The sequence below is a fragment of the Leptopilina heterotoma genome, unplaced genomic scaffold (genome assembly GCF_015476425.1).
Source record: "Leptopilina heterotoma isolate Lh14 unplaced genomic scaffold, ASM1547642v1 Lhet_14, whole genome shotgun sequence".
Taxonomy (NCBI): Eukaryota; Metazoa; Arthropoda; class Insecta; order Hymenoptera; family Figitidae; genus Leptopilina; species Leptopilina heterotoma.
In genome coordinates this window covers 2,480,915-2,507,111 of record NW_025110859.1, presented here as the reverse complement: position 1 = coordinate 2,507,111, position 26,197 = coordinate 2,480,915, and the positions used below count along the sequence as shown (strand labels likewise).

The window sequence follows — 26,197 nt, the reverse complement described above, 5'->3', positions numbered from 1 at the left end:
AATTTATATTAATAAAATTAGCGCAATTACCTGAAGAATTTTGAATAATTGTCCAAGGATATATTGTTCGCGGAGTAATTTTTGTCTATCTCTAACAGTATTCGTGACAGTCAGATCAAGAGCTTCAGACTTATTTTGCTCATTTTCTAATCCGGCTATAAAATAAACAATGTCTTGCAATAAACTCGTAACCGATCGTCTTTCATTGTGCGAAATTGTTCCCTTTTCCAATTTACTACTAATCGATGCCAACACTTTACACGCGTCATTCGCAAAATCCAAATCGCGAACTTCAACCGGCGAGACGGATCTCAGTGCAAATGCCTCCTTGTCCTCTTTACTCATCGCACAGCCCACCTGTAATTAATTTCGAATCAAAATAATAATAATTTAAATTTAAATAATTAATTACCATTTTTTAAACAAATACTTTATCGTTAATAATCATACATTGCAGAAAATTTAATTTTTCACTAATTTATTGAAAATAAATGAAGTGAATTGAATAATTAACTTTTCTGTGAAAAAAAATAAAAAATACGAACCTTGGACATTACGGGCTTCTCATCGTCTTTATCTATCGGTACACTCGTCGAATGTACCCAAGTATTTGTACAAATGTGGTGCAGTCTTACAAATGATGACTGAGGCACTAAACTATCACCCCTTGTTAATGTCGTGGGATCTAATTCGAACAGAGAACTAATTTCATTGCTGTGTGGAACTGAAACTAATCTGTACACTGGCCCAGGATCTATTGGCAAAAAAAATTAAATCGATTTATTTTCTTCTACATTTTCAAGAAATCAAAACATAAATAGAGAAAGTATTAAAAAAAGCAATTATAAAAATAAAAAGTTGTAAAAAATACAATAGAAATAAAAAGCAAAAATAGTTAAATAAAAAGCAATAATAGAAATAAAAGGTAATTATATAAATAAAAAGCAGTAATAGAAATAAAAAACAATTATAAAAATAGAAATCCAAAAAAATAAATAAAAAATAATAATAGAAATAAAAATAGTAAAAAATAGCAATAATGAATATTTAAAAAATAAAACCATTTTAACTTAATTTTTATGATTGAATAAAAAAAATCGTAATTATTTACGTAAATTAAAAAAAATAAAAGTATTTGTATTATTATTAACATAAAGTGACAGGATTTTCTACTAATTTCCGTTTTAGTGAAAAATAATATCGCTTCCGCTAAAATAATCACCTCTTTTTCCTTTCGTAGTTTCAACAGGTTCGTCCGTATCAATTTCCGCTGCGAGATACTGACCCGTTGCTAAATGTTTGAACCTAAACAGTGAATTCCAATGACCCGCACCGCCTCGGCATGGATCGTGTTGGACCACCTGAAAAACAGCGAGAATCGTGTAAATAAATCAAAAAAGCAAAATTCAAAAAGGCCAAAAATTAATACGAGAAATGCAAAAAAATAAATACAAAATCAAAATGCAAACAAAAAATATATAAAAACAAAATACAAAAGAATATAAAAACAAGAAGGGAAAAAAACAAAGTGCAAAAAATAAAAAAAACAAAATATTTAAAAAAATATAAAAACAATAAAATATGAAGAAATGGACAAAAAAAGACAAAGGTACAAGAAGAATCAAATACAAAAAATAAATATATAAAAATAACAGAATAAAATACATATGAAAACAAAATACAAAAGACATAAGAACAACAGAATGCGAAGAAGACAAATATGAAATGCGAGCAAAATACAAGAGAAAATAAAAACAAAAAACCGCTGCCAAGTTGTATATTTTTTTTATAATTTTGGTGCTCATTTCATGAACACTTTACTTCCACATAGAGATAATAATAGTAATAGGAAAATAATATATATGAATAACTTTTTATAAATATGGTAAAAGTGATTGAATCTTGGGTCAATCAATGTATTTTTAAATACTCTACAATATAGTTATAATAGTTTAATAGTTAAACAAAAGTTTTCAAACAAAAAAGTTGAGAAAATGTCATTTTTCACAATTTTTGGATTTTAAAATACCAATAATTTAGAAATTTATTATCGAATTAGGTTCCAAAATAGGTCAATCGAAGCGTTTTTTAATGCTCTACAAGTCGGTAACGATAATTTTAAGATTACTTCTACATTTTTCAACAAAATTTTCAAAAAAGTCTTATTTTCCAAAATTTTTAATTTTTAAAAGTTTAATATCTCCGGTTAATATGGACGAAAAATGTTTAATTAGAGCTCAAAAGATGCGTCTAAAAAAACTCTACAAAATTATGGAAAAACATTTATAGGTGTCCTAACATTTTTTTAAAGTTATGGGCAAAAAACGTTTTTTTGCAAAATTAAAAATCCAAAAAAAATTTAGTTAAACTTTATTAATCTATCTCAAAGTACTCTCATTTTATGTCCGCAGGTGAGATCTACAATTTAAAAAAAAATTCAACCCAAAAGCTCTTGAGACGCATGAATATTTCCCAAATGACAAGTAACAGAACTGTCATTTAACCGAAATGCATGTAACCGACCTGTCATGTAACAGAATTGTCATTTGACCGACCCGTCATTTAACCGACTTGCCATTGGACCGACCCGTCATGTAACCGAATTGTCATTTAACCGACCTGTCATGTAACAGAATCAGGGTTGCTACAGAAGTCTGTTTTTAAATTTCCATGACTTTTCCAGGTTCTCCAGTACCAAATCTGATAAATTTTCAGGTCACCTTTTGAACATTATAAATTAGAGCAATTTTTGAAGAAAAATTGGCCTAATAATAATAAATTAGAATTTTTCTGTATTATAAAAATATTCACGTTAGATTATCGCTATTTGATTATTAAAGCACAGACAGGGTGTCTACTGAAAATATGACTTAAAATTCCAGGACATTCCAGGACAGATTTTTTATTTTTCCAGGACATTTACATGTGTAATATTATTTCATATTACGATTAACATAATTTAAATTAACCTACTTGAACAAAAATATTTATTTTATTTTTAAAAAATTCCAGGCATTTCAAATTTTAATGACATTTCCAGGTATTCCAGACCTTTTTTTAAAAAATCCCTGACTTTTCCAGGTTTTCCAGGTTTTCCAGGTTCTGTAGCAACCCTGAGAATTGTCATTTATCCGACCCGTCATTTAACCGACTTGTCATTTGACCGACCTGCCATGTAACAGAATTGTCATTTGACCGACCCGTCATGTAACAGAAGTGTTTCGTAACAACCTATTTCTTGGAAATTTACAGTAATTCAAAGAAATTCATACAAATTTCTATGAAAGGGGTTGTTACAAGATAGTTCTATTAAATGGCGAATCGGTTAAATGACAATTCTGTTACATGACAGGTCGGATAAATGACGGGTCGGTCAAATGACAATTCGGTTACATGACGGGTCGGTTAAATGACAGGTCGGTTAAATGACAATTCGGTTACATGACGGGTCGGTCAAATGACAATTCGGTTACATGACGGGTCGGTTAAATGACAGGTCGGTTAAATGACAATTCGGTTACATGACGGGTCGGTCAAATGACAATTCGGTTACATGACGGGTCGGTTAAATGACAGGTCGGTTAAATGACAATTCGGTTACATGACGGGTCGGTCAAATGACAATTCTGTTGCATGACAGGTCGGTTATATGCATTTCGGTTAAATGACAGTTCGGTTACTTGTCATATGGGGAATATTCATGCATCTCAAAGCTCTTCATGATTTCGAGATATTTATGAAAATGTGATGTTTACACACACATACACACACACATACGGAATGACATTTTTTAAAAATGTCATTTTTGAACTCCTGAGGTCAAATAACATAAAGATATGTCAAAAAATCGAATTCGAAAAATTTCGGTATTATTACAATACTTCCTCTATGAGGAAGTAATACAAAAAATGTAAAAACAACAAAATACGAAGAAATGGCCAAAAAAAGACAAAGATTCAAGAGCAATAAAAAATATATAAGAACAAAATACAAAAAATATAAGAACAACAAAATACGAAAAAATTAATATAAGAAAACAAGAAATACGAAAAAAGACAAAAACAAAAAAAATACAAAAAAATAATTAATTAGTAATCTATATTAATAATCATTGTATTCCGGTAATCTGAACGTTTGAAGTTGTTGTTTGGTTTTTGTTTCTTAACTTTTTAAATATTTTTCTTTTTAAATATTTTCAATTTTAAAATTAATGTATTAAAAACCATAAAATTGTTGCAAAGAATTTTATCAAAACATTTGATAATAATAGAATTCCTTCGAAGAATTTTATTACATAGGAAAATAATTAAATTCTCGCGAAAAAATTTATTAAAATTTTTAAAAATTCTAATTAAATTCTTTTTTAAAGAATTTCTTGGAATTTTGTATTAAATAATGGAGTTTCTTTAATAATTGTAATTAAAAATTTTGAAAATAATTGAATTTTACGGACAATTTATTTAAGTTTTTAAAATAATCTTGTTTGTTAATACATAATTGAAATTGAACATTTAATTATTGAATTTTATTAAAATTTTAGAAAATAATTGAATTCTTTTGGAAAATTGTATAACGAATTAAGAAAAAAGTGGATTGTTTCGTGCAATTTTTTTTTGAAAATAATTGAATTTTTGCAATGAATTTTACTATTTATAAATATAATTGAATAGTTTCCAAGGATTTATTAAAATTTTAGAAAAAAATTTAATTTTTTTTTGAAAAATATTATTAACATTATTAACATTGAATTTCTGCAATCATTTGTTATTTCTCTAAAATTCTCCAAATTATATTGAACAATTATAACATTTTAAAGAATAATTTCATTTTTCGAGAAATTAGATTAAAATTGTATTGAAAATAATTGAATCTCTGTAAAAAAATTTGATTGAATTGAAAAAACTTTTTGAAAATAATTGAAATTTTGCCAAGAATTTTATTAAAATTTTTAAAAATAATTAAATTTGGAGAAAAATTTTATTATTTATAATGGTAATTGAAATTTTGAAACTATAGACCATAATTGAAATACTGCGAAGAATTTTATTACTTTTGAAAATAATTGAATTAAATTTCTACGCAGAATTTTTATTAAAATTATTTTGAAAAAAAATTGAATTGTTAAAAAGAATTTCATTAAAATTTTTGAAAATAATTTAATTCTATCAAAAAATTAAATTTCTTTAATGAATTTTAATAAAATTTTTAAGAATAATTATATTTTTTCAGAAATTCCTTTAAAATTGTATTAAAAATAATTGAAACTCTGCGATGAGTTTTATTATTTATGAAAATAGTTGAATCTCTTTTAAAAAAAATTGATTATTTATGGTAAATAATTTAATTATTGCGAAGAAATTTATAAAGATTTTGTAAATAATATAGAATTCCTGTGAAATTTTTATTATTTAATTAATTAATTAACAAGAATAATTAATTAGTAAATTAGTTAATAATTGAATTTTTAAAAATTTGAATCTGAAATTATTCAAAATTCCATATTTGAAAATAAAAAATTTTGTAATTTGCATAATAATAATAAATTGAATATCACGTCCCGTGAGTAGCATTTGCTAATTAATAATTAATAAATAAAGATGTAACGATAAATTTGATCTGCTTAAGAATAAAAGTGAAATAAATTGCAATTTATCAATTACCTCGACCTCCCAAAGGGCCTTACTGCTTGTCGCTGCAGTGGCCGATGTCCTACCGGTTGTTCTAAGAAAAACGTGATGCTTCTTCTTGTACTCGTCCATGGTGAGAAATTTCTCCTGTTCAGCGTGAAAAAGACGAACGACATCGCCACCTTTTAATATTTCCTCCTGATTTTCTCTGTGCTCCATGAATAATGTGACTTTCCATGATGTCGATGAATTAACAACATTAACTTCCTTGCAACCGGGATTGTCGCTCAATTCATAATTAGCAGCAACATGTAAACCCTGACGACCGGCGTTCACAGGTTCCATAATTACCTTATCACCCACCACAACACTATCGCCATCGCTTCGCAGTTTATAAAATGGCATTATATAGAGCCATGAACCCTCGTTTCCATTTGCATCCAAATAAACGCGCATTGCATTTTTCTCTAATAGCGCTGGCAATCGTTTATTCACTGTCAGAAATTTATTCGATTTCAGATGCAGGAGCTGAAACAAAAAAGTTTTTTCTTTTCCTTCTTTTTTCCCTTCGAGTTAATGCTAAATAAAAAACTTGAATAATAATTTAATCAATTAAATATATAAATAATAAATAATTATTAAAAACAATCTTATGGATCAAATAAAAAAATGAATGAAAAATAAAGTAAATAAAATAAGTAAAATGGGAAAAATTAAATTGAAATAAAAAAATACGATAACTAAATTTGTTTCAAGGATTTTCTTACTTGGACGACGTTTCCATACGAGACAACAGTGCCCAAAAGTTTCTTGTTTTCACTTTCGTTCTGCTTTTTCTCTATTTCGGCCGCATGCTAAAATAGAAAAATAAAAATTAGCACAAACTTTCTTTCTTGTACAGGGTTGCCACAAATATTTAATTTTATTTTTCCCTGACTTTTCCCTGATTTCCAGACAAAATTTTCACTTTTTCCCTGACCATAAAGAATATTCTGATTCACTCTAAAAATTATTAGATACTCAAAAAAACATTCTATTACATTTACTTACGAATTTCTTAAATCGTAAAATTATTCGCAAACATCAATAACTAAATTTTTAAAAAAGTATTTAATTATTATTTTTCCATAGGAATTAAAATTCTTCAAAACATTCAAATTCAAACATTTTTAAAATTAAACCACTTATAAGAATATCTTCATGTTTTATAAAAATTTTAATTTCCATAAAATTTTTCAAAAAAAAATTAAATTATTTACAAAAATTATAATAAAATTCGTTGCAAGAATTCAATTATTTTCATAAATAATAAAATTCTTCACATGGTTTCAATTGTTTTTAATATAATTCTAAATAAATTTCTCGAAAAATAAAATTATCTTCAAAAATTTTTTGCAAGAATTAAATTAGGTTCATTTCACAAATAATGAAATTCTTCGCTGAAATTCAAAAATTTTCAAAATTTAAATTTTTAATACAAGTTTTTAAAAGAATATAATTATTTAAATCAAATGTGATAAAATTCGTTGCATAAATTCAATTATTTTTACAAGTAATACAATTTTTCACATGAATTCAATTATTTAAAAAAAATTGATAAAATTCGTTGTAAGAATTCCATTATTTTCTTAAATTATAACATTTTTCTGAGGATTTCGATTATTTATAATACAATTTAAAGTAAATTCCTAGAAAAATGGAATTATTCTCTTAAATTTTTTGTAAGAATTTAATTACATTTCACGAATATAATGAAATTCTTCGTTGAAATTCAAATATTTTCACAATCTACTTTTTTAATAAAAGTTCTCAAAAGAATTCAATTATTTAAAAAAATGTAATAAAATTCGATGCAGGAATTCAATTATTTTCATAAATAATAATTCTTTACAATATTTCAATTATTTAAAAAAAAAGTTGAAAAAATTCACTGCAAGAATTCAATTACTTTCATAAATTAATAAAATTCTTCACAGGATTTCAATTATTTTTAATACAATTTTAAGTAAATTCTTCGAAAAATGTAACTATTTTCAAAAATTTTGTTAAAATTCTTCGAAAGAATTCAATTATGTATTTTTAAAAATTCATGCTATAATGCTTTTAATATTCAATTATTATCTAAAATTTTAACTAATATTCATTTTAAAATCAATTTTTATTGGAAAATTCTACAAGAATTCAATTATTTAAATACAAAAATAAATAATTTATTGAATAAATGAATGTTTTTCGAAACTAAATTATCATAAAGAATTTTATCAACAAACTTGAATTTTTTTGAGAAATTTCAATAAAATTTTCAAGAATAATTAAATTTTTCGAGGAATTCAATTAGAATTGTATTAAAAATTAATTGAAATTCTATGATGAATTTTATTATTTATGAAAATAATTGAATTATTGCAAAGTTTTCTTAGAATTTTATCCAAATTTTTTTTTTAAATAATTGAATTCTTTTGAAAAATTTTATTAAAACTGTAGATATTGGAAATCATTGAATTGAGAAAAATTTTTTGAAAATAATTGAAATTTTGCAAAGAATTTTATTACAATTTTTGAAAAAAAATTGAAATTTGGAGAAGAATTTTATTATTTTTAAAGATAATTGAATTTTGACGAGAATTTTTTTTAATTTTTGAACATAATTGAATTTTTGCGAAGAATTTTATTACTTTTGAAAATAATTGAATTTCTGCAATCATTTGTAACTTCTCCAAAATTCAATTTTTTCCAGTTACTTAAATAAAAATCCCTGACTTTTCCCTGACTTCCCTGACAAATTTTACTTTCCCTGACTTTTCCCTGAATTCCCTGATTTCCCTGACCTGTGGCAACCATGATTGTAACAATAATAATTGAAAAATAAATCAATACTTATTTTCGATTAAAATAAAAATCAATATCTAGGCTTATTTTCGATTAAAATAAAAACAATTATTTTCGATTAAAATAAAAATCAATTATCATTTTCGATTAAAGGAAAAATCAATTATTATTTTCGATTAAAATAAAATTATGTTTATATACATAACATATAAATTATCATTTACCATTAAAATAAAATTTTACATTTAAATTATTCGAAAACTCACGTGAAGTCTCTTGAGTAAAACAGCATCTGTACTTGAACTTGCACTTTGTTTTGCAGCTTTCCAAAATTGTTTTTGAGCCGAATACCGATTCATAGGACATATTTTGAAGAGACAATCTAAAAAAAGGAGAATAGAAAAAATTAAATAATTTTCCGTAAACTTTCGTTTAAAAAAAAAAAAAAATTCTGCAAATTGAAATTATATATGAATATATATAATTCCAATTCGAAGATATTTTTTATATTCTGTAAATTTCCAAATTCTTCAAATCCATTTTATTTTTATTTTCCTACCTCGAAATTTTTTTGGAGGATTTGATAAATCTCCAGCTTCCGGACATACGACACATCTGTCATCTACTAATCTGTAAACAAAAGTTATAAATTATTTTCTTTTTATAACAAAAATTTCTGCAATTCCATTTTTATCAAATCCGAAAAAATTAAATTCTAAAATTTAATGTTGAAATTAAATTATGAAAACTTTAATGAAACATTAAATTCTGAAAAATTTCATGTTAAATAAAACTCGACAAAAATTAATAGAAATATATTAAATTCTGTAAAATTTATTGCAAAATTAATTTTTTGAACTTTTAAACTGAATTTAAAGTTTAAAAAATCGAATGTAATAAAACTTCGACAAAAATTAATATCGAATTAAATTCTGGTAAATTTGATCTAAAATTAAATTCTGAAAAATCAAGTGTAAAGTTAAATTCGACAAAAATTAATATAGAATTAAATTCTGACAAATGTAATGTAAAATTAGGGTGTTCACAAGTTTCATTCTAAAATGTAATTATTTTTTGTATTTACTTGAATTATCGGAAATATGTAATTGAAAGTACGGAAAATACTGAATTTTAAAAAATTAAAAGCTAATTTTCATTAACTTTCATTTTTAAATTTACGTTCAAAGATTTTTCATTAAAATTTTTGATAATTCAATTATTTTGAAAATTTGCAATTAAAATTTTTCAAAAGTTGATTTTCAAAAATTCTAACAAAATACTAGAAAAAAATTCATTATTTTCAATATTAAATTTTACAAAATTTCATTTATTCAAAATCTTTTCAAATGTATATTTCGAAAATTTAAATAGAAAAATGATTCAAAAATAATTTTTGAACGATTTGTTTATAGTTATTGTTCGCACTGAAAAAATCGAAATGAGTTACATTTAATACTAAAAAATATATTTTGTAGCAAAATATTTGGAAAAAGAGTTGAGAAAGTTGCAATTTTTGAAAATAAATCGGAAAAAAAAACAATTTTATAAATTTCCCAGACGAAAAATTTTTTTCCTGACATTTCCCTGACTTTACTAACATTTGGCCACCCTGAAAATTGAATCTAAAATTAAATTCTGAAAAATCTAATTTAAAATTAAATTCGGCAAAAATTAATATAAAATTAAATTCTGCAAAGTTTAATATAACGTGAAATTGAATTCTGGAAAATTGAAGCTAAAATTAAATTTTGCGAAATTGAATCTAAAATTAAATTCGTCAAAAATTAATATAAAATTAAATTCTGGAAAATTGAATCTAAAATTAAACTCTGCAAAATTGAAATTCGAAAAATTGAGAATCAAATTAAGATAAATAGAAATTTGTCTTAAAATACCAGAGGGAATGGAAAAAAATTTCCAATTTAATTTAAATTCAAAAATATGCAAATACCGAAAAAAGTAAAAAAAAAAACATTTGGATTTATTCCTAAATGTCAGAGACGGCACATCTAAATCATTCCTTCAGATGCAGTTCTGGTCCATGGGATGAAAAGTGGGTTGGGAATGAGGGGGTGGAACGAACGCACGGATCGATATTTGAGGTAGGTCGCACATCTTGGCTGCAATGATAAACCGAAATAACACCCATTCGAAACGAAATCTACATTTGAATGCCACAGCCAAACAATAAAATTCCAAATATTCTCTTTCCCCTCACAATCCAATTTCAAATTTACAATAAATAAATAAATAAAAAAGAAAAATGTGAAAACAAAGCAAAAGAGAGAATGAAAAAAAGAGAAAATTATTCGGGCAATATTACGAGCGGAAAGAAGAATTAGCCCAAGGAAAGAGACACGGTGTAATTAAAAAAAGAAAAAAACAAGATCGGAAAGAGAGCTTTAGAAGCTTGAAAGGTAAAAAAGCCGATATTGTTATTTCTAGCCGCATCGTTTCACTGGAGCAGTAAGTGATCGTGGCTAAAGAGAGGAACATCATCACACTCATAAGGCACCGGAAGTAGGGCGGAAGAAAGCAATTCAAGCGTGGTCTTCTGCAAATATGAAAAAACTAGATTACTTTTCTTATATATGCCAGTCAACATTTTAATTATTCACATACTTATTAACCTTTCGACCCGTTAGAAAGCGAAATTTCGTCAACTTGACAAAAAAAATATTCGAGAGAAAAAATCTTCACTGTAAATTTTTTTAAAAAATTAAATTATTATAAGCAAAATAAATATTTAATTTATTAATTATATTATTAATATAATTATTGTATTCTTATTAATATTTACATAATCTACTTATTATTAATATTAAATCTGCTAATTATCAATATTAATTTGCTAATTGAGGCTCCAGAGCTTAAAAGGGAACTTTCAGCATTGATTTTAAATGGTAAAAGTGCCCTTTTAAGATCAGGAGCCTCAATTACAGGATTCACACTCAAAAATTAATTTTAAAAAAGTATCAAAAAGTAGATTTAATACTAAAAAAAGTAGTAAAAAAAGTAGCTGTCGAAAATTAATTTTAAGGAAAAAAAATGGTTTTAGTCGATTCACAAAAATTTGATTCAATATTTTCCTGGCTGTTTCCTGATTTACTTTATTCAACTGAAATTCGTTTTTAAAGCAATTCTTATTAGAAAGTTCAACTGAAATTCAACTATTTAAATACAAAAATAATTAATATATATTGAATAATTGAATGTTTCTCAAAATTTAATTCTTATGAAGGAATTCTCAATTTTTGTAAAAAATAATTCAGTTTTTGAAAAGAATTATATTATTTATGAAAATAATTGAATTTTTGCAAAGAATTTTATTTAAATTTTTTAAATAATTGAATTCTCGTGAAAAATTTTATTATTCATGAAAATAATTGAATAATTGTGAAGAATTAAAGAAAGAATTTGTCAATTTTGTAAAAAAAAGAATTTCTGAGAGAATTTTATTATTTATGAAAATAATTGAATTTTTGCGAAGAATTTAATTTAATTTTTTTTTAAATAATTAAATTCTCGTGAAAAAATTTATTATTTATTGAAATAATTGAATTTTTGTAAAGAGTTTCATTTAATTCTTTTTAAATAATTAAATTCTCGTGAAAAATTTTATTGCTAAGGAAAATAATTGAATAATTGTGAAAAATTAAAGAAAGAATTTATGAATTCTAGTAAAAAATTAATTGAATATCTGAGAAGAATTTTATTATTTATGAAAATAATTGAATTTTTGCAAAGAATTTTATTTAATTTTTTTTTTTAAATAACTGAATTCTCGTGAAAAAATGTATTATTTGGGAAAAAATTGAATAATTGTGAAGAATTAAAGAAAGAATTTATGAATTTTTGTAAAAACTAATTGAATATATGAGAAGGATTTCATTATTTATGAAAATAATTGAATTTTTGCGAAGAATTTTATTTAATTTTTTATTTTAAATAACTGAATTCTCGTGAAAAAATGTATTATTTGGGAAAAAATTGAATAATTGTGAAGAATTAAAGAAAGAATTTATGAATTTTTGTAAAAACTAATTGAATATATGAGAAGGATTTCATTATTTATGAAAATAATTGAATTTTTGCGAAGAATTTTATTTAATTTTTTTTTTTTAAATAATTGAATTCTCGTAAAAAATTTTATTATTTGGGATAATAATTGAATAATTGAATAATTGTGAAGAATTAAAGAAAGAATTTGTCAATTTTGTAAAAAAAAAAGAATTTCTGAGAGAATTTTATTATTTATGAAAATAGTTGAATTTTTTCGAAGAATTTAATTTAATTTTTTTTTAAATAATTGAATTCTCGTTAAAAAATTTATTATTTATTAAAATAATTGAATTTTTGTGAAGAGTTTCATTTAATTCTTTTTTTAAATAATTAAATTCTCGTAAAAAATTTTATTGCTTAGGAAAATAATTGAATAATTGTAAAAAATTAAAGAAAGAATTTATGAATTTTTGTAAAAAATTAATTGAATATCTGAAAAGAATTTTATTATTTATGAAAATAATTGAATTTTTGCGAAGAATTTTATTTAATTTTTTTTTAAATAATTGATTTCTCGTGAAAAATTTTATTAGGTATTTGGAAAAAAAATTGAATAATTGTGAAGAATTAAAGAAAGAATTTATGAATTTTCGTAAATAATAATTGAATATCTGAGAAGAATTTTATTATATTTATGAAAATAATTGAATTTTCGCAAAGAATTTTATTTAATTCTTTTTAAATAATTAAATTCTCGTGAAAATTTTTATTGCTTGGGAAAATAATTGAATTCTTGCAGCAGAATTTTATTAAAATCTTTATAAATAATTGAATTTTCGTGAAAAATGTTATTGCTTGCGTAAAAATAATTAAATTCTTGAGGTAGAATTTTATAAAAAGTTTTTAAATTGATTTTTTTCGAAAAATTTTATGAAATATTTTTAATAATTTTGATTACTTATAAAAAAATTGAATGTTTGAGAAGAATTTTATCTAAAATTTTGTGTGGAATTTTACTAAAATTGTATAGATATTGAAAATTATTGATTTTCGAAAAGTTTTTGAGAATAATTCAATCGTTTTAAAGAATTTATTACAATTTTTAGAATTTTTTTTATTTCAACTATTAGCTAATTTAAAGTGTTATAAATTTTCCTCAAAAATAAAGAAAAAAGTAGCTTTTAGTGTTTAATTGTATACAATTAATTAAATTAATCAATAGTAACTAATAATAATTAATTCATTTGTAATTAATTATAATTAGCAGAATAAATATTGTTAATTGGTAATAATTACTCTGCTAATATTTAAATCATAAATTAATTTCAATTGTACAAATAATTAAATATTAAATAAATTCTTTTTATCAGTGGAATATTTTATTAATTCTACTAAAAACGATTTAATTCCGCAAATTGAAGTAAAAATTAAAATTTTCTTAATTTTCAATTCAAGGACTAATAATTAATTTTTATTTTTCAAAATCACAAATAAAAATAAATGAAAATAATAATTATTAATTAATGAACTAATTAGAGTGAAAACTAATAATAAAAATGTGAATTAACAGTTATAAAAAATTGAATGAAAAAAATATTTATAATAAAATCATGTGTGAAGAAAAAGATAAATAATTTTGAGTTTGTAATTTTGAATTTTCTTTTTTTTTTCTTTTTTTGAAAGAAAAAAAGATTGTCGATCAATAAAAAATCGCAAATTGCATATTATTAACATAAAGAATAGAATGATTATATTGTTTCGATAGGTTTGTCAATATTTGAGTAATAAATTGCTCAAGCGATATAATATGTTGTCGATATCAACAATCAAATGGTGCTGTGGGAATAGGCACGTTTTACTGTGTAAAGCGAATAATTGTTGCGAAATCGATTTCGGATTTACTTTTATCTCATATAGAATATATATAATTGAATCTATTTTATATTCTTGATTTGGAAACTCGTTAATATAATATTTATCTTTTTCTTTGCACTTCATTTCATTGGAGAAATAATTTTTTTTCTAATTTTCATTCAATTTTTTTTTATTATAATAATTCACATTTTTATCCTATTAATGTTGATTCTTTTCAAGTCAGGGAAAAATTTTCTAAAAAAATATATAAAAATGTGTATAAAAACGAAAAATAAAAAAAAATTTTTTAACAACATGTAAAAATACATTTAACTTTTCGCCCCACCCAATAAAAATATGACAAATATGACAAAATAACAACAAAAGAAAAAAAATAGAAAAATACAGGAAATACATACAAAAAAATACAAAAATGCGAAAAATACAGAAAATACAAAAATGCGAAAAATACAGAAAATACAAAAAATAAAAAAACAGAAAGAATATAGAAAATACAAAAATACGAAAATACAAAAACTAGAGAAATACGGAAAATACGAAAAATACCAAAATACGTAAAATAAAAAATACCTAAATAAAAAAAAAATACAAAATAAAATATACGAAAAATACAAAAAAATCTATGAAAAAAATCAACAAAAACTAAAATTGAAACGAAGTTGAAGTCCACAACGATGATCAACGAAAAAAATTTATTTAATGCATTCAAGTATTATTTTGAATATAATATTTAATTGTAAAATAATTATTATCTAAATATAAACATCAACCTTTTCTTTCTAAATACTTTTGTGTCAATATTGCTGCTTTATTTTTAATTAATTTGCTTAGTGAACCATTTTTTTTCGTTGATCAACGTTGTGGACTTTAACTTGGTAAATTGAATGGGTAAATTCCACCTCAAAAAAATCGAATATAAATTCTCCATTTTTTTCTGCAATTAGAATTAGAATAATTTAATAAAATAATTAAAGAAAAGATAATTTTTCAGTAAATTAACATTCTCAGGTTGTTCCTTTTTTCTTCGAAACAAGGTGAGTTATGAAAAAAAAGTTAACATGACTTTTTTTTCTGCGCGCAAAATAAACGTCGCTCTTTCCAGACACTTTGATTTTTTTTATTCTCCTCTTTTTTTCCCTTTAATTGCGATAAAAAGGGAAAGACGACTCTTACTAGTTCATTATACAAATGTTGGCATATAAGCAGTTACTTAAGCATGTCTCTGTCTAGAAAAGGAAACACCTTAAGTGTGCTTATATATCTTTTGTGATGCGACAACCTTCCGCGCTCTCTTTCTCTCTCAAGTGTATACACGTTAACTCACACTTGGAACATAAACTCAGTTCATTCATATTGTATAATCTATAATGTATGCAAAGACGAGTATTATATTATTATTATATATACGAATTACAACACATATTTTTTAAAAATAGGACACCATATTTACTCTCTCTCTCTCTCTCTCTCTCTCTCTCTCTCTCTCTCTCTCTCTCTCTCTCTCTCTCTCTCTCTCTCAAAAAAAAAAAAAAAACAGAAAGAAAGATTAAAAAAAAATAAAAATAGATTTTTTTCCCACACGCACTTCATGGAAAATTATATTTAGTCGAGACTGTTAATTAAATTTCTATCTTTGAGAAAGAGAGAAAAGAAGAAGAAAATTGAATATTTTATCCGACTTTTTGATGGCCTTGAATTTTTTTTTTATTTTTTTCACGCACATAATCATTGTTCAGAAAAAAGGAAGAGGGGGAGAAAAAATAGGAAAATTGATTTCCAGGAAGAATTGGAAAACCATTTAATTCATTCGATATTATATAAAAGAAGCCAACAAGTTTAAAGAATGCGAGGAAAATACTTTTAAGGAAATTACACACGATAAAGTGATTCACTCCTTAATGAAATTGAATCAACTTTGATGAAAATGTTAAAATAACGGGAAAATGCATTTTATCGAAACCGAAATTCATTATTATCATTATAATATTATTACTAATTATTATAAATTCGTTATATTATTATTCAAAATTATATTTATTTTTTAAATTCAAATAGGTACATTTTTTTCATAAATTGCAAAATAAATAAAATTTTCATTTAATTTTATTTAAAAAAATTTATAAATTTAAAAATGAAATTATAAATAATAATAATAATAATAATAATAATAATAATTTTAAATATCTAAATTTTTTTATAATTTGTTTAAATTATAATTTTTAACATTATATTTACAGGCCTCGGATCGACTTTAACGAACAAAAAAATTCGCTTTAGTCGATTAAAAATAGAAAAAAAGTCGAAAAAGTCGTTTATTTAATTTAGTGTTGTCACAAATATTTTATTTTCTATTTCCCTGATTCTTCACTGATTTCTAAATTCAATTAATCAAAACTTGTATAATTTTGCTAAATAAAATATTTAAATACTTCTTATTTCTTTTTTCACCAGAAAATAAAATTTTAAAAATTTCAAATTCTGAAATTTATAATAATTTCTAAAAATTAAAACTATAACCCTTACAAAAATTCAATTATTCTCTACAATTTTTAACTACACTTCATTTCTAAATCAATTATCTATATTACTTTTTAATATTTTTCCGAAAGTTCTTCAAGAATTCAATTATTTACATACAAAAATTCAATTTTTTATAATAATTGAAACCGTTCATTTTTCTTTTTAAAGATATTAAGGTAGAATATATTCAAAAATTTTAATAAATAAATTCGTAAAATTAACTTTTTAAAAATATTTCTAAATAATTTTTGAAAGACGTAATAGTTTTACAATTATGTACATATCAATTAAAATTTTTTTTTTAAAATTGAAATTTGATAAAATTTTTTTAAAAAATAATTAAAATTTAGTAAAATTTTTGAAAAATAATTAAAATTTGCAATGAATTTTAATTAAATTCCTTGAAATTATTAAATTTGGTAAAAGTTTTAATAAAATTTCTGAAATTAATTGAATTTTGCAAAGAGTTTTATTAAAATTATAGAAGAATTAGAATTTAATAAAATTCCAGAAAAAATTGGATTTTGCAAAGAGTTTTATTAAAATTCATGAAATTTATAATTTTATAATTTTATAATTTTATAATTTTCAAAAATTATAATAAAATACTTGAAAAAAAGGATTTATTTTCAATTAATTTTACTAAATTTCAATTATTCAAAATCTTTTTAATTGTATATTTCAAAAATTTAATTAGCAAAAATTTTCAAAAATAATTTTTGAAAGATTTATCTACAGCTATTTTTTATACTGCGCGTTAAAATGGAAAAAATTGCAGCATTTTATACTAAAAATATGGTATTCTGTCGCAAAATTTGGAAGAAAAGTCGAAATTTTTTAATATAAGTCGATAAAAGTCGCATTATTTGAAAATAGTCGAAAAAATCATAATATCCGAGGCCTGTAATTATATATAATATACATGGAAAAGAGGAAAATATATTTTATTTTTTTAATTATTTATTAAGAAGAAAAATTTGTTAAAAAATTTATGAAAACGATTAAAAACTCATAGCATTGTCGAATAATTAATAAAATTGCTAAATTATGAATAAACTTATATTGACAATATAACAAAATTTGGAAAAAATTGTTTAAATTTTTAAATTTTCGCAAAAAAAAACGAAAAGCAAACAGAATTAAAAAACAGACAAAAGAGAAATAACGAATAAAAGAAAAAAGCAACTTCATTAGAACAGAAAATGAAAAAATACATAAATAAAACTAATATTGAAATTTTTAATTAAGAGAAAATATTTACATAAATAAAGCTAATATTGAGATTTTTAATTAAGAAAAAAATACATAAATAAAACAAAGAAGAAAAGAGAGAGAGAGAGAGAGAGAGAGAGAGAGAGAGAGAGAGAGAGAGAGAGAGAGAGAGAGAGAGAGAGAGAGAGAGAAAGAATCTTTCTAAAAATAAGTTGACAATGAAGAGTTTTTCTTTTTTCACAAAGAAGATTAAAGTATTTATGTATGTATGTTAATTTCATAATTTTTATAGATAATTGAAGTTAATCATGTGAGGCTATCTCATTAGCTGTATAGCTATTGAGATGAAATCGTTGAAGCACCTCCAATTGAAGGTCTTTTAGTGACTTAATTAACCTGTGTCAAGCATTATCGATATTCTAAAGAGGGTTGCCTCTCATTTTCCAACTATATAACAATAAATTCAAAAAATGCAAACTTGTGCATTTTTTTTAAATCAGAAAAAAAAAATTTTCCTTCAAATCAGAAAAAAATTTATTTTTCTCTTTTCTGTGAAATAAAAAAAATATTTTCCTCTCTTCTGTGAAATCAGAAAAAAATTTATTTTCTCCTTTCTGTTAAATAAAAAAAAATATTTTTCTGTCAAAATCAGAAAAAAATTAATTCAGAGAAAATATTTTCTTTTTTTTTTGTCAAATCAGAAAAAATGTTCTTTTCCTCTTTTCTGTCAAATTAGAAAAAAAATATCTTTTCCATTTACAAAAACTACTTTAAAATTTAATTTCCCTATAGGGAGAGACCGAGATTACTAATTTTTGTATAAAATCACACTAGAATTTACTATTTTCACATTGCAACCACCGGAAATAAGGGGACTTTTTGTATTTTTTACTATTTTCTACACGAAGTCACTAATCCGACAAATGTTCACCAAATTAGCAAAGTTTCTTACTATTTCGTCCAATAGTTCCAAACAACTGTAGTAAACTCAGAAGTATTGTGTACGTAAAATTACTATAGTCGTTTGTAAATGCAGAAAGAAAGAGTGAAAGAAAAAATACGGATTTTTACATACACAGACACACACACTCACACACTTATATATTTGTTGGATACATATTTGAAGACACACACATGTTTATTTCACTTATATGCATAGACGCGGTTAATTAATACACTAATACACGACTGCACGCACGACAATGAATTTCACTGAAAGCATACATCTTTGTTTCCTTATATATTGAATGATGAAAATTTACGGCACTTACGAGAAAGCAGTTTACTTTTAACAACTTATTATAAGACATAGTTCTTGGGACAGGAATAAATGCAAAATTTATTAATTTATAATGGTCAATTTCTGAGATAACAAACGACCTACGTTTCACTTTATATTTAATTATTGTAGATAATATCCAAATTTATTTTACATACGCGAAACATAGTCACTGTCAATGATCGGATGGCATCGGCTCATTTACGGAGATTGACGAAGTTAGCAACCAATAGAAATGCAGGCGCCATATGACTGCACTCGCTAGCCACACTTGCTCACCAAAAATTACTACAGTGGATAGTAGGTTTTAGTGGAAAATGTTTTCATTTGTCAGATTTTTTCTAATTAAATTAGAGAAAACTATAATCAATTTTCGCTACATTTACAACTCTTACACAAAATATTAAAACTTGCTATTTCAATGTAGCAAATTTATCTATTTCTTTTGTAAATTTATCTAATTCTGTAGTATATTATGCTAAAAGTCCCCTGGCCTTATTTCCGGTCATTGCAACCATTTTTAGTAATTTTTACAAATGTGGGTCTCTCCTTGTAAAAAGCAGTTCGAGAATGATAAAAATTGACATAAAAATAAATATTTGCAACTAAACCTTGAAATAACTTTTAGCAGATTTCTCTTATCCATAGAAAAAAATTCGAATTAAATTATAATTATCAAAGTGTGCGAATTATAATTTTTTTTTTAAATAAACTTTATACGAATTACACAAGTGTTTTCACAAAATAAGATAAGACGAAGATTATCGGCCTGAATTCTATTTCCAACTTCTTTTAAACTAAATGCTGAATAAATGTTAATTTTCTGAAATACTAAATATCGATTCAAAAATAGAAATTATAACACATCGAGATTTACAAAATTATAAATTTAGCTTAGAATTAAAATAAATATTTTTCTCAAATATCTACTTATGAATTATTTTCCGATACGTTTTTACGATTACTTTTTTGAATTACTCTAAATTGAGTTTTAATTTCAATTTCTTTTTACTTTCACATGCTGAAATACCTATTTAAAAATAAAAAACAAAAAATAAAAAAAAATTTTTTGTATGTTTACTCAAATATTATTAAATTAGCAATAAATTATTGTTGAAAATAAAATAAATAAATATTTTTTATTTTTATTAACAAAAAGAAAATAATTTTCTCAAACACTAAAATCAGTATTAATAAAATGTACGCATGACGCTACTATAAGTATATAATAAATAAATTAATGTCAAACTGTTCAATAAGATTCAAATACAAAGATCAATCGATAAAATTGATCTGTTTATCCGCAAGAAGAATATATAAGAGACAAAGGAGATGTTGCAAAAATTATTAGTAACAATATGCGAAAAAAGAAACTCTCGCTGTGTCGATAATTTAAATTCTATTAATTAGAATGAATAACATAAAAATCCTAACTTCATTCACACCTTTTTTTTCTCTCCTCTTTTTTTATTTTCTTTATATTTTCGATTCGTGTCAATATAACCAGTTACCAAACATAGGGCTCTAGAAAAAGTACCCTCAAGCAATATTCCATTTAAGTGTTATTTTAATCTTCGTGGTAATTTTACCGTGGTGCACGAAATGAAAAGAAAAAATATGTACACTTTACTTGAAATTCACTTCGGAATTCGATAAATTTGATAAAATAATTGTTAATTCCACACGAGGAGAAAATTTTATTTCACTTAAATAAATTTAAATATTTAGTTAAAAATTAAATTTAAATATTTAGTTAAAAAATAAATTTAAATCTTTAATCAATAATTAAATTTAAATATTTAGTTAAAAATTAAATTTAAATCTTTAATTAATAATTAAATTTAAGTAATTAATTTCATTTAACTTATTAAATTCAATCTTCATCACAAAAAATGATTTTTTTCATTTTCTTCGAATTAAAATTTCTCCCTTTGTGATTCGTACCGTAATTTATTATTTAATCGTCAATTTTTATCCCTCTCTTGATAATTTTTTCCATTCATTTTATTTATACTTTTATTTCTTTCTATCTAAATGTTTCGTTACTCGAAACAATTGTTTCATTTTCTTTCAATTTTAAAGAAACAATTATTTCATTTTGAATTCAGTGAATTTTTTTTCAATTTCAATTTTTTCCATTACAACATTAATTTTTTTTTTCAATTCGAATTTCGAATTTCGAATTTTCGAATTTTCGAATTTTCGAATTTCGAATTTCTTCGAATTGAAAAAAATGTCTCTCTTCTTGAAAATCTATTAAAGATTGTAGTGAACGATTTTTTTCTTTTCTGGATTTTTCAATTATTATAGAAATGAAGATTAATGACAGCATACCCGAGAGTGGAAAGAAAGCCGGAAACACTTCCCTCGGCGTACAAGCTGACAATATCGCCGAGGTGCAGAAAACTGGCCGATCCTAAAATTTCCCCCATTTTTTTTTTTTGTCCTTTTTCTTCAGTAAAAAGATTGATAATCCTTCTTTAAATCCGTCGTCCGTTTAGCCGTACGCAAAAATCATCATTGGTGCTGAAATATATTGAAAATAAATATTGTTAATTTCAACAGAAAATGAATAAAACAATAAATAATAATTAATGTACGAAAAATTAAAAAAAAATTAATAAATATAACAAAAATTTAAAAAAAATTTGATAAATATAACAAAAATTAGAAAAAGGCAAAAAGAAATTAATTCCTTCAAAGAATCTTATCATAAAATTTGAGAATAATTAAATTTCAACGAAGAATTTTAGTAAAATTTTTGAAAATTCTAATTCAATTTTTTTGATGAATTTCTTTGAATTTTTTTAAAAATAATGGAGTTTCATTGATAATTTTAATTGGAAGTTTTTAAAGAAATATTAAATTTTACGAAGGATTTTTATTAAACTTTTAAAATATTATCGTGTTTCTTAATAATTGAAATTAAACATTTAATTACTGAATTTTATTAAAATCGTATTGAAAAATAATTAAATTCCTGCGAGAAGAATTTTAATATTTATAAAAAATAATTTAATTCTTGCGATGAATTTTATTCCTTATAAAAATAATTGAATTGTTTCAAAGGATTTATTTAAATTTTAGAAAATAATTGGATTCTTTCGAAACATTTTATTAAAAATTAATAAAAAAAATTGAATTTTAGAAAATATTTTAATTTTTTAGAAAAATATTGAAAATTAAAAAAAAATTTAATTGTTTCATGAAATTTTATTGAAATTTTATTAAAATTGTATTTAAAATAATTAAACTTTTGAAAAGAAAATTACTAAAATTTACAAAAATAATTAAATAATTGAATTTTTTCGAAGGATTTTTTATATAATAAAAATAATTGAATTCTTTTGGAAATTATAAAAGCGAATTAAGAAAAAAATTGAATTCTTTCGTGAAATTTTATTGAAAATAATGAATCTTTGCAAAGATTTTACTATTAAAATAATTTAATTGATTTGAGGAATTTATTAAAGTTTTAGAAAATAATTGAATTCTTTCGTGAAATTTTATTAAAATTTTGTTGAAAATAAATGAATTTTTGTAAAAAAATTTACTATTTATAAAAATAATATTGAATTCTTCCGAAAAATGTTATTATTTATGAAAATAATTGAATTCTTGAGAAGAAATTAAAATTTTTGAAGATATAAACAATAATAATTACTTATGTTCTTAATAAATGAATTTTTTAAATTCTGATTATGAAATTATTCGAAAATTTGGATTTGTAAATAAAAAATTTTGTCATTTTCATAATAAGAATAAATGGATCAAGTTCCGCGCGCGTAACATTTGCTAGTAATTAATAAATATAATGAAAAAATAGTTATAATAATAATAATAATAATCAAAAATTTTAAATTACTGACTAATTTTTATAATTTGGATTTACATATGTACACTTTTATAATTACAGTATAAAAGAAAGAAAGAAATATTTAGTTACAAAAATATAATGAATAAAGAGGCAGATACTAGTTTTCTTTGTTGTTGTTTGAAATAAAGTCTACATTACATGTGAGAATGACTTTTAAAGAGACAACACGTGTGTGCCTTTGTGTTTATAATAATGTTACAGCAGGAACGCATTTAAGAAGAGGAAGAAGAAGCAGAAGAAGAAGAGTTAAATTTCCCAACTGCATGAAGGTGAAACCAATCCTTTTTTATTACACATTTAACTAAATTAACGTAACTCGGCTTTCTAACTGTGTAAAAAAACATTTTTATAAGAAATAAATAAATTAAAATTTATTGTATATACAATAAAATTTTCTTAATAAAAATTTTTAAAAATAAATAAATAAAAGGGAAAAAAACTAAAAAAAACTCCAATTATGTCGAATGGAAAATAGGTTATGAATTGGAAATTCCTCAAATTTTTTTGTAAACGTTGAAATGACCGTTATTATTGCAGTTAATCCGCTACAAAAATTGCATAATCATTCGCATTTTCGTAATTTTATATAGAAAGATATCGCATTACGCCAAGTATCGAATTTTCCCCGCAAGAGACAAAATTCGTTTAAATAACATTGTTGTTCAAAATAAATCAATTTTGTAAATTTTAATTTTTAGTGAATGGAAAATAAATTTCGAAAATAAAATTCTTTAGACAGTTTCGAAAATGAACTTCAAACAAATTTGTTATTAAAACAGAAAAAAATAAAGAAAAAATTAATTTCAATGTCGTCAGACATTGAAATTAATTTTTCCTTTATTTTTTCCCCCCCAAACATTTTAAAAAATTCTAGAATATAGAATCGAATTTTTGAACTTTAAACTTTACTAATTATTGAGAGTTAAAGAGAACACTTTTTTTTCTGAAAATTGATCGAAATTCAATTATTTGTTGTCACCTACTTCCAAGTTGTTGTGGTATTGGAAAATTGTCAATTTATTATTGGATAAAACTTTCTGAATTTAAATGAAAAGATGGACTGTAATATTCATTTATTTGTGAAGTAACACTAACACCATTAAATAAATTCTTTTTGGTGCATATCCCCATGTAATATATATAGGAAAAAAAGACTCGTCACCCTGAGCTATAAATAAAAGTTGATGAGATTTCTGGCAACTTATTGGAATTATAACTGTAAACATAAACTTTCCAAGGTTTTTTTTTAAATTTCATATTTTTACAATTAAAAATAAAAATTCTTTTCTAAGAAATTTATAATCGTCTGCAAACAATTGGAATGTGCGCACTTCTTTTTTATTACAAAAACAATTGGAAATGTTATTAAAACGTACGTGTTTTAAAATCAAAATTTCCTAAATGCCAATTTTGATTAAATTGAAATTATTTTCGAACTCGAGTAAAATTTATCAAGGACGATATTAAAAGTTTGAATAAACAATTATTGTTAGAGAAATAATTGAATACATACCATATTAACTTTAAAATTTCCCTTTTTAACAATTTCATTTCAAACGTCAACAATAATGAAGATAAAATAAAAAAGTAAAGATCACTATTTTTTTAGGTTATAAATACACAATTCTCAAATTTCCGTTTGCAGTTTTATACATCAAATATTTTTATACAAAAACTTGAGAATAAAAATTCCAACTAAAAAAGCGAATACTGAATGTATCAACAAGAATTAGATTATTAAAATAGTTCAAACCAAATTATCTAAAAATCGATGATAAAGAGGTAAATAACGATAAATGGGAGATAAAATGCAATTAAAAGAAAATATTTGCCTAACTGAAACGGAAGGAAATAAAGAAAAAATATAGTTGACACAGCTGTTAAAATGCGATAAAAGAGAAATGATTGAGAAAAACTCGCACTTTGTACACTCGTGTCTCGCACAATAATAATATATATGAGAAGGAATTAAAAAAACGTGTTTACTCATTTCCTTACCGCGTAGAGTTGACTCCTCTAGCGAACTTCAAGTCGCTTGAAAAGTCGAAACCTATAATCCGCGCGTAGAATATTTCCGTTTCCTCCGCAATTTCCTCCAAAAACAAAAATTTCATCTGTTTCTCCAGTTCAAAAATATCCTCAAGAAATTATTACATCTCAAGAAAGAAAAACAAGAACGAACTTCTGTATATTACACTAAAAAAAAGACGGAAAGAGAACGTGTGCCACGAGGTTCACTTCACTTTTACTGCTCGATCACCAGTCACTGCCGTAGAGTTTTAATAGGATTCATAAAAGTCAAAATACTTGTGTATATGACTATGATCAGGCGCGAACGTTTTACTTTTGTATGTTGATTAACCGGGCACTTGTCGATTATTGAGAAATACCATCAATTACTCACAATATGATGAAAATTTTATTTTCTCTCTCAATTTTCAAATGAATTCAACAGTTATGGGATAATTTGGTGAAATGTTTTAGTCACGGGCGGATTAAATGGTATAACACGCGAAGAGCAAACGATGTTACCTCCACGATGGTTCAGACAAAACTGGAGCTGGAATTGCTCCGACTGGATAACACATGTGGCCAACAGGGAGAGGGTTGTGTTGTGAGCGAACCGGATAATCACTGTTCCAGAAGATCTCACGAGTGGCAAATGTTTTGACCACTATAGTTATAACCGCGAAAGTTTTATCGTTGACAAGCACACAAGTACCAAAAACATTGACAAGTACCGGTTCCGTTTCCGCTTCTGGAACCAATATGGCGACCTATTTTCATCGGTTCCGGCTCTTGCAGTAGCGTATCCACAGGGGGCTTATCAATTTTTTTTCGTCACTTATTAATTTACATAATTTTTTACCCGTTTTTTTTAAGGACAAAGTATACCGTTTTTACTTTACCTGTTAGTTCAATATAAACTAAATCGTTTGATTAAAAATTTTGTGAACAATTAATCATTTTGACCGT

The 26,197-nt window shown here is 23.5% G+C and overlaps 1 protein-coding gene across 8 annotated transcripts in view; it reads right to left on the bottom strand.

Moving 5' to 3' along the window:
- The window catches only part of LOC122497972 (inositol 1,4,5-trisphosphate receptor), a 59,867-nt gene extending 33,879 nt beyond the window's left edge, over positions 1-25,988 (bottom strand). For 5 of the 8 annotated variants that reach the window (XM_043605418.1, XM_043605419.1, XM_043605423.1 and 2 more), the window contains exons 1-9: positions 25,220-25,987; positions 21,679-21,870; positions 9,016-9,086; positions 8,723-8,838; positions 6,395-6,481; positions 5,661-6,155; positions 1,223-1,361; positions 546-754; positions 31-357 (exon numbers count right to left, since the gene is read on the bottom strand). In XM_043605418.1, coding sequence (XP_043461353.1) covers positions 31-357; positions 546-754; positions 1,223-1,361; positions 5,661-6,155; positions 6,395-6,481; positions 8,723-8,838; positions 9,016-9,086; positions 21,679-21,776 — 1,542 coding nt within the window. In that variant the 5' untranslated portion in view covers positions 21,777-21,870; positions 25,220-25,987. Of the gene's footprint in view, positions 1-30; positions 358-545; positions 755-1,222; positions 1,362-5,660; positions 6,156-6,394; positions 6,482-8,722; positions 8,839-9,015; positions 9,087-21,678; positions 21,871-25,219 lie in introns of all 8 variants that reach the window. The other 3 variants (XM_043605421.1, XM_043605424.1, XM_043605425.1) reach the window with 3 other exon arrangements.
- Positions 25,989-26,197: the final 209 nt, after the last annotated feature.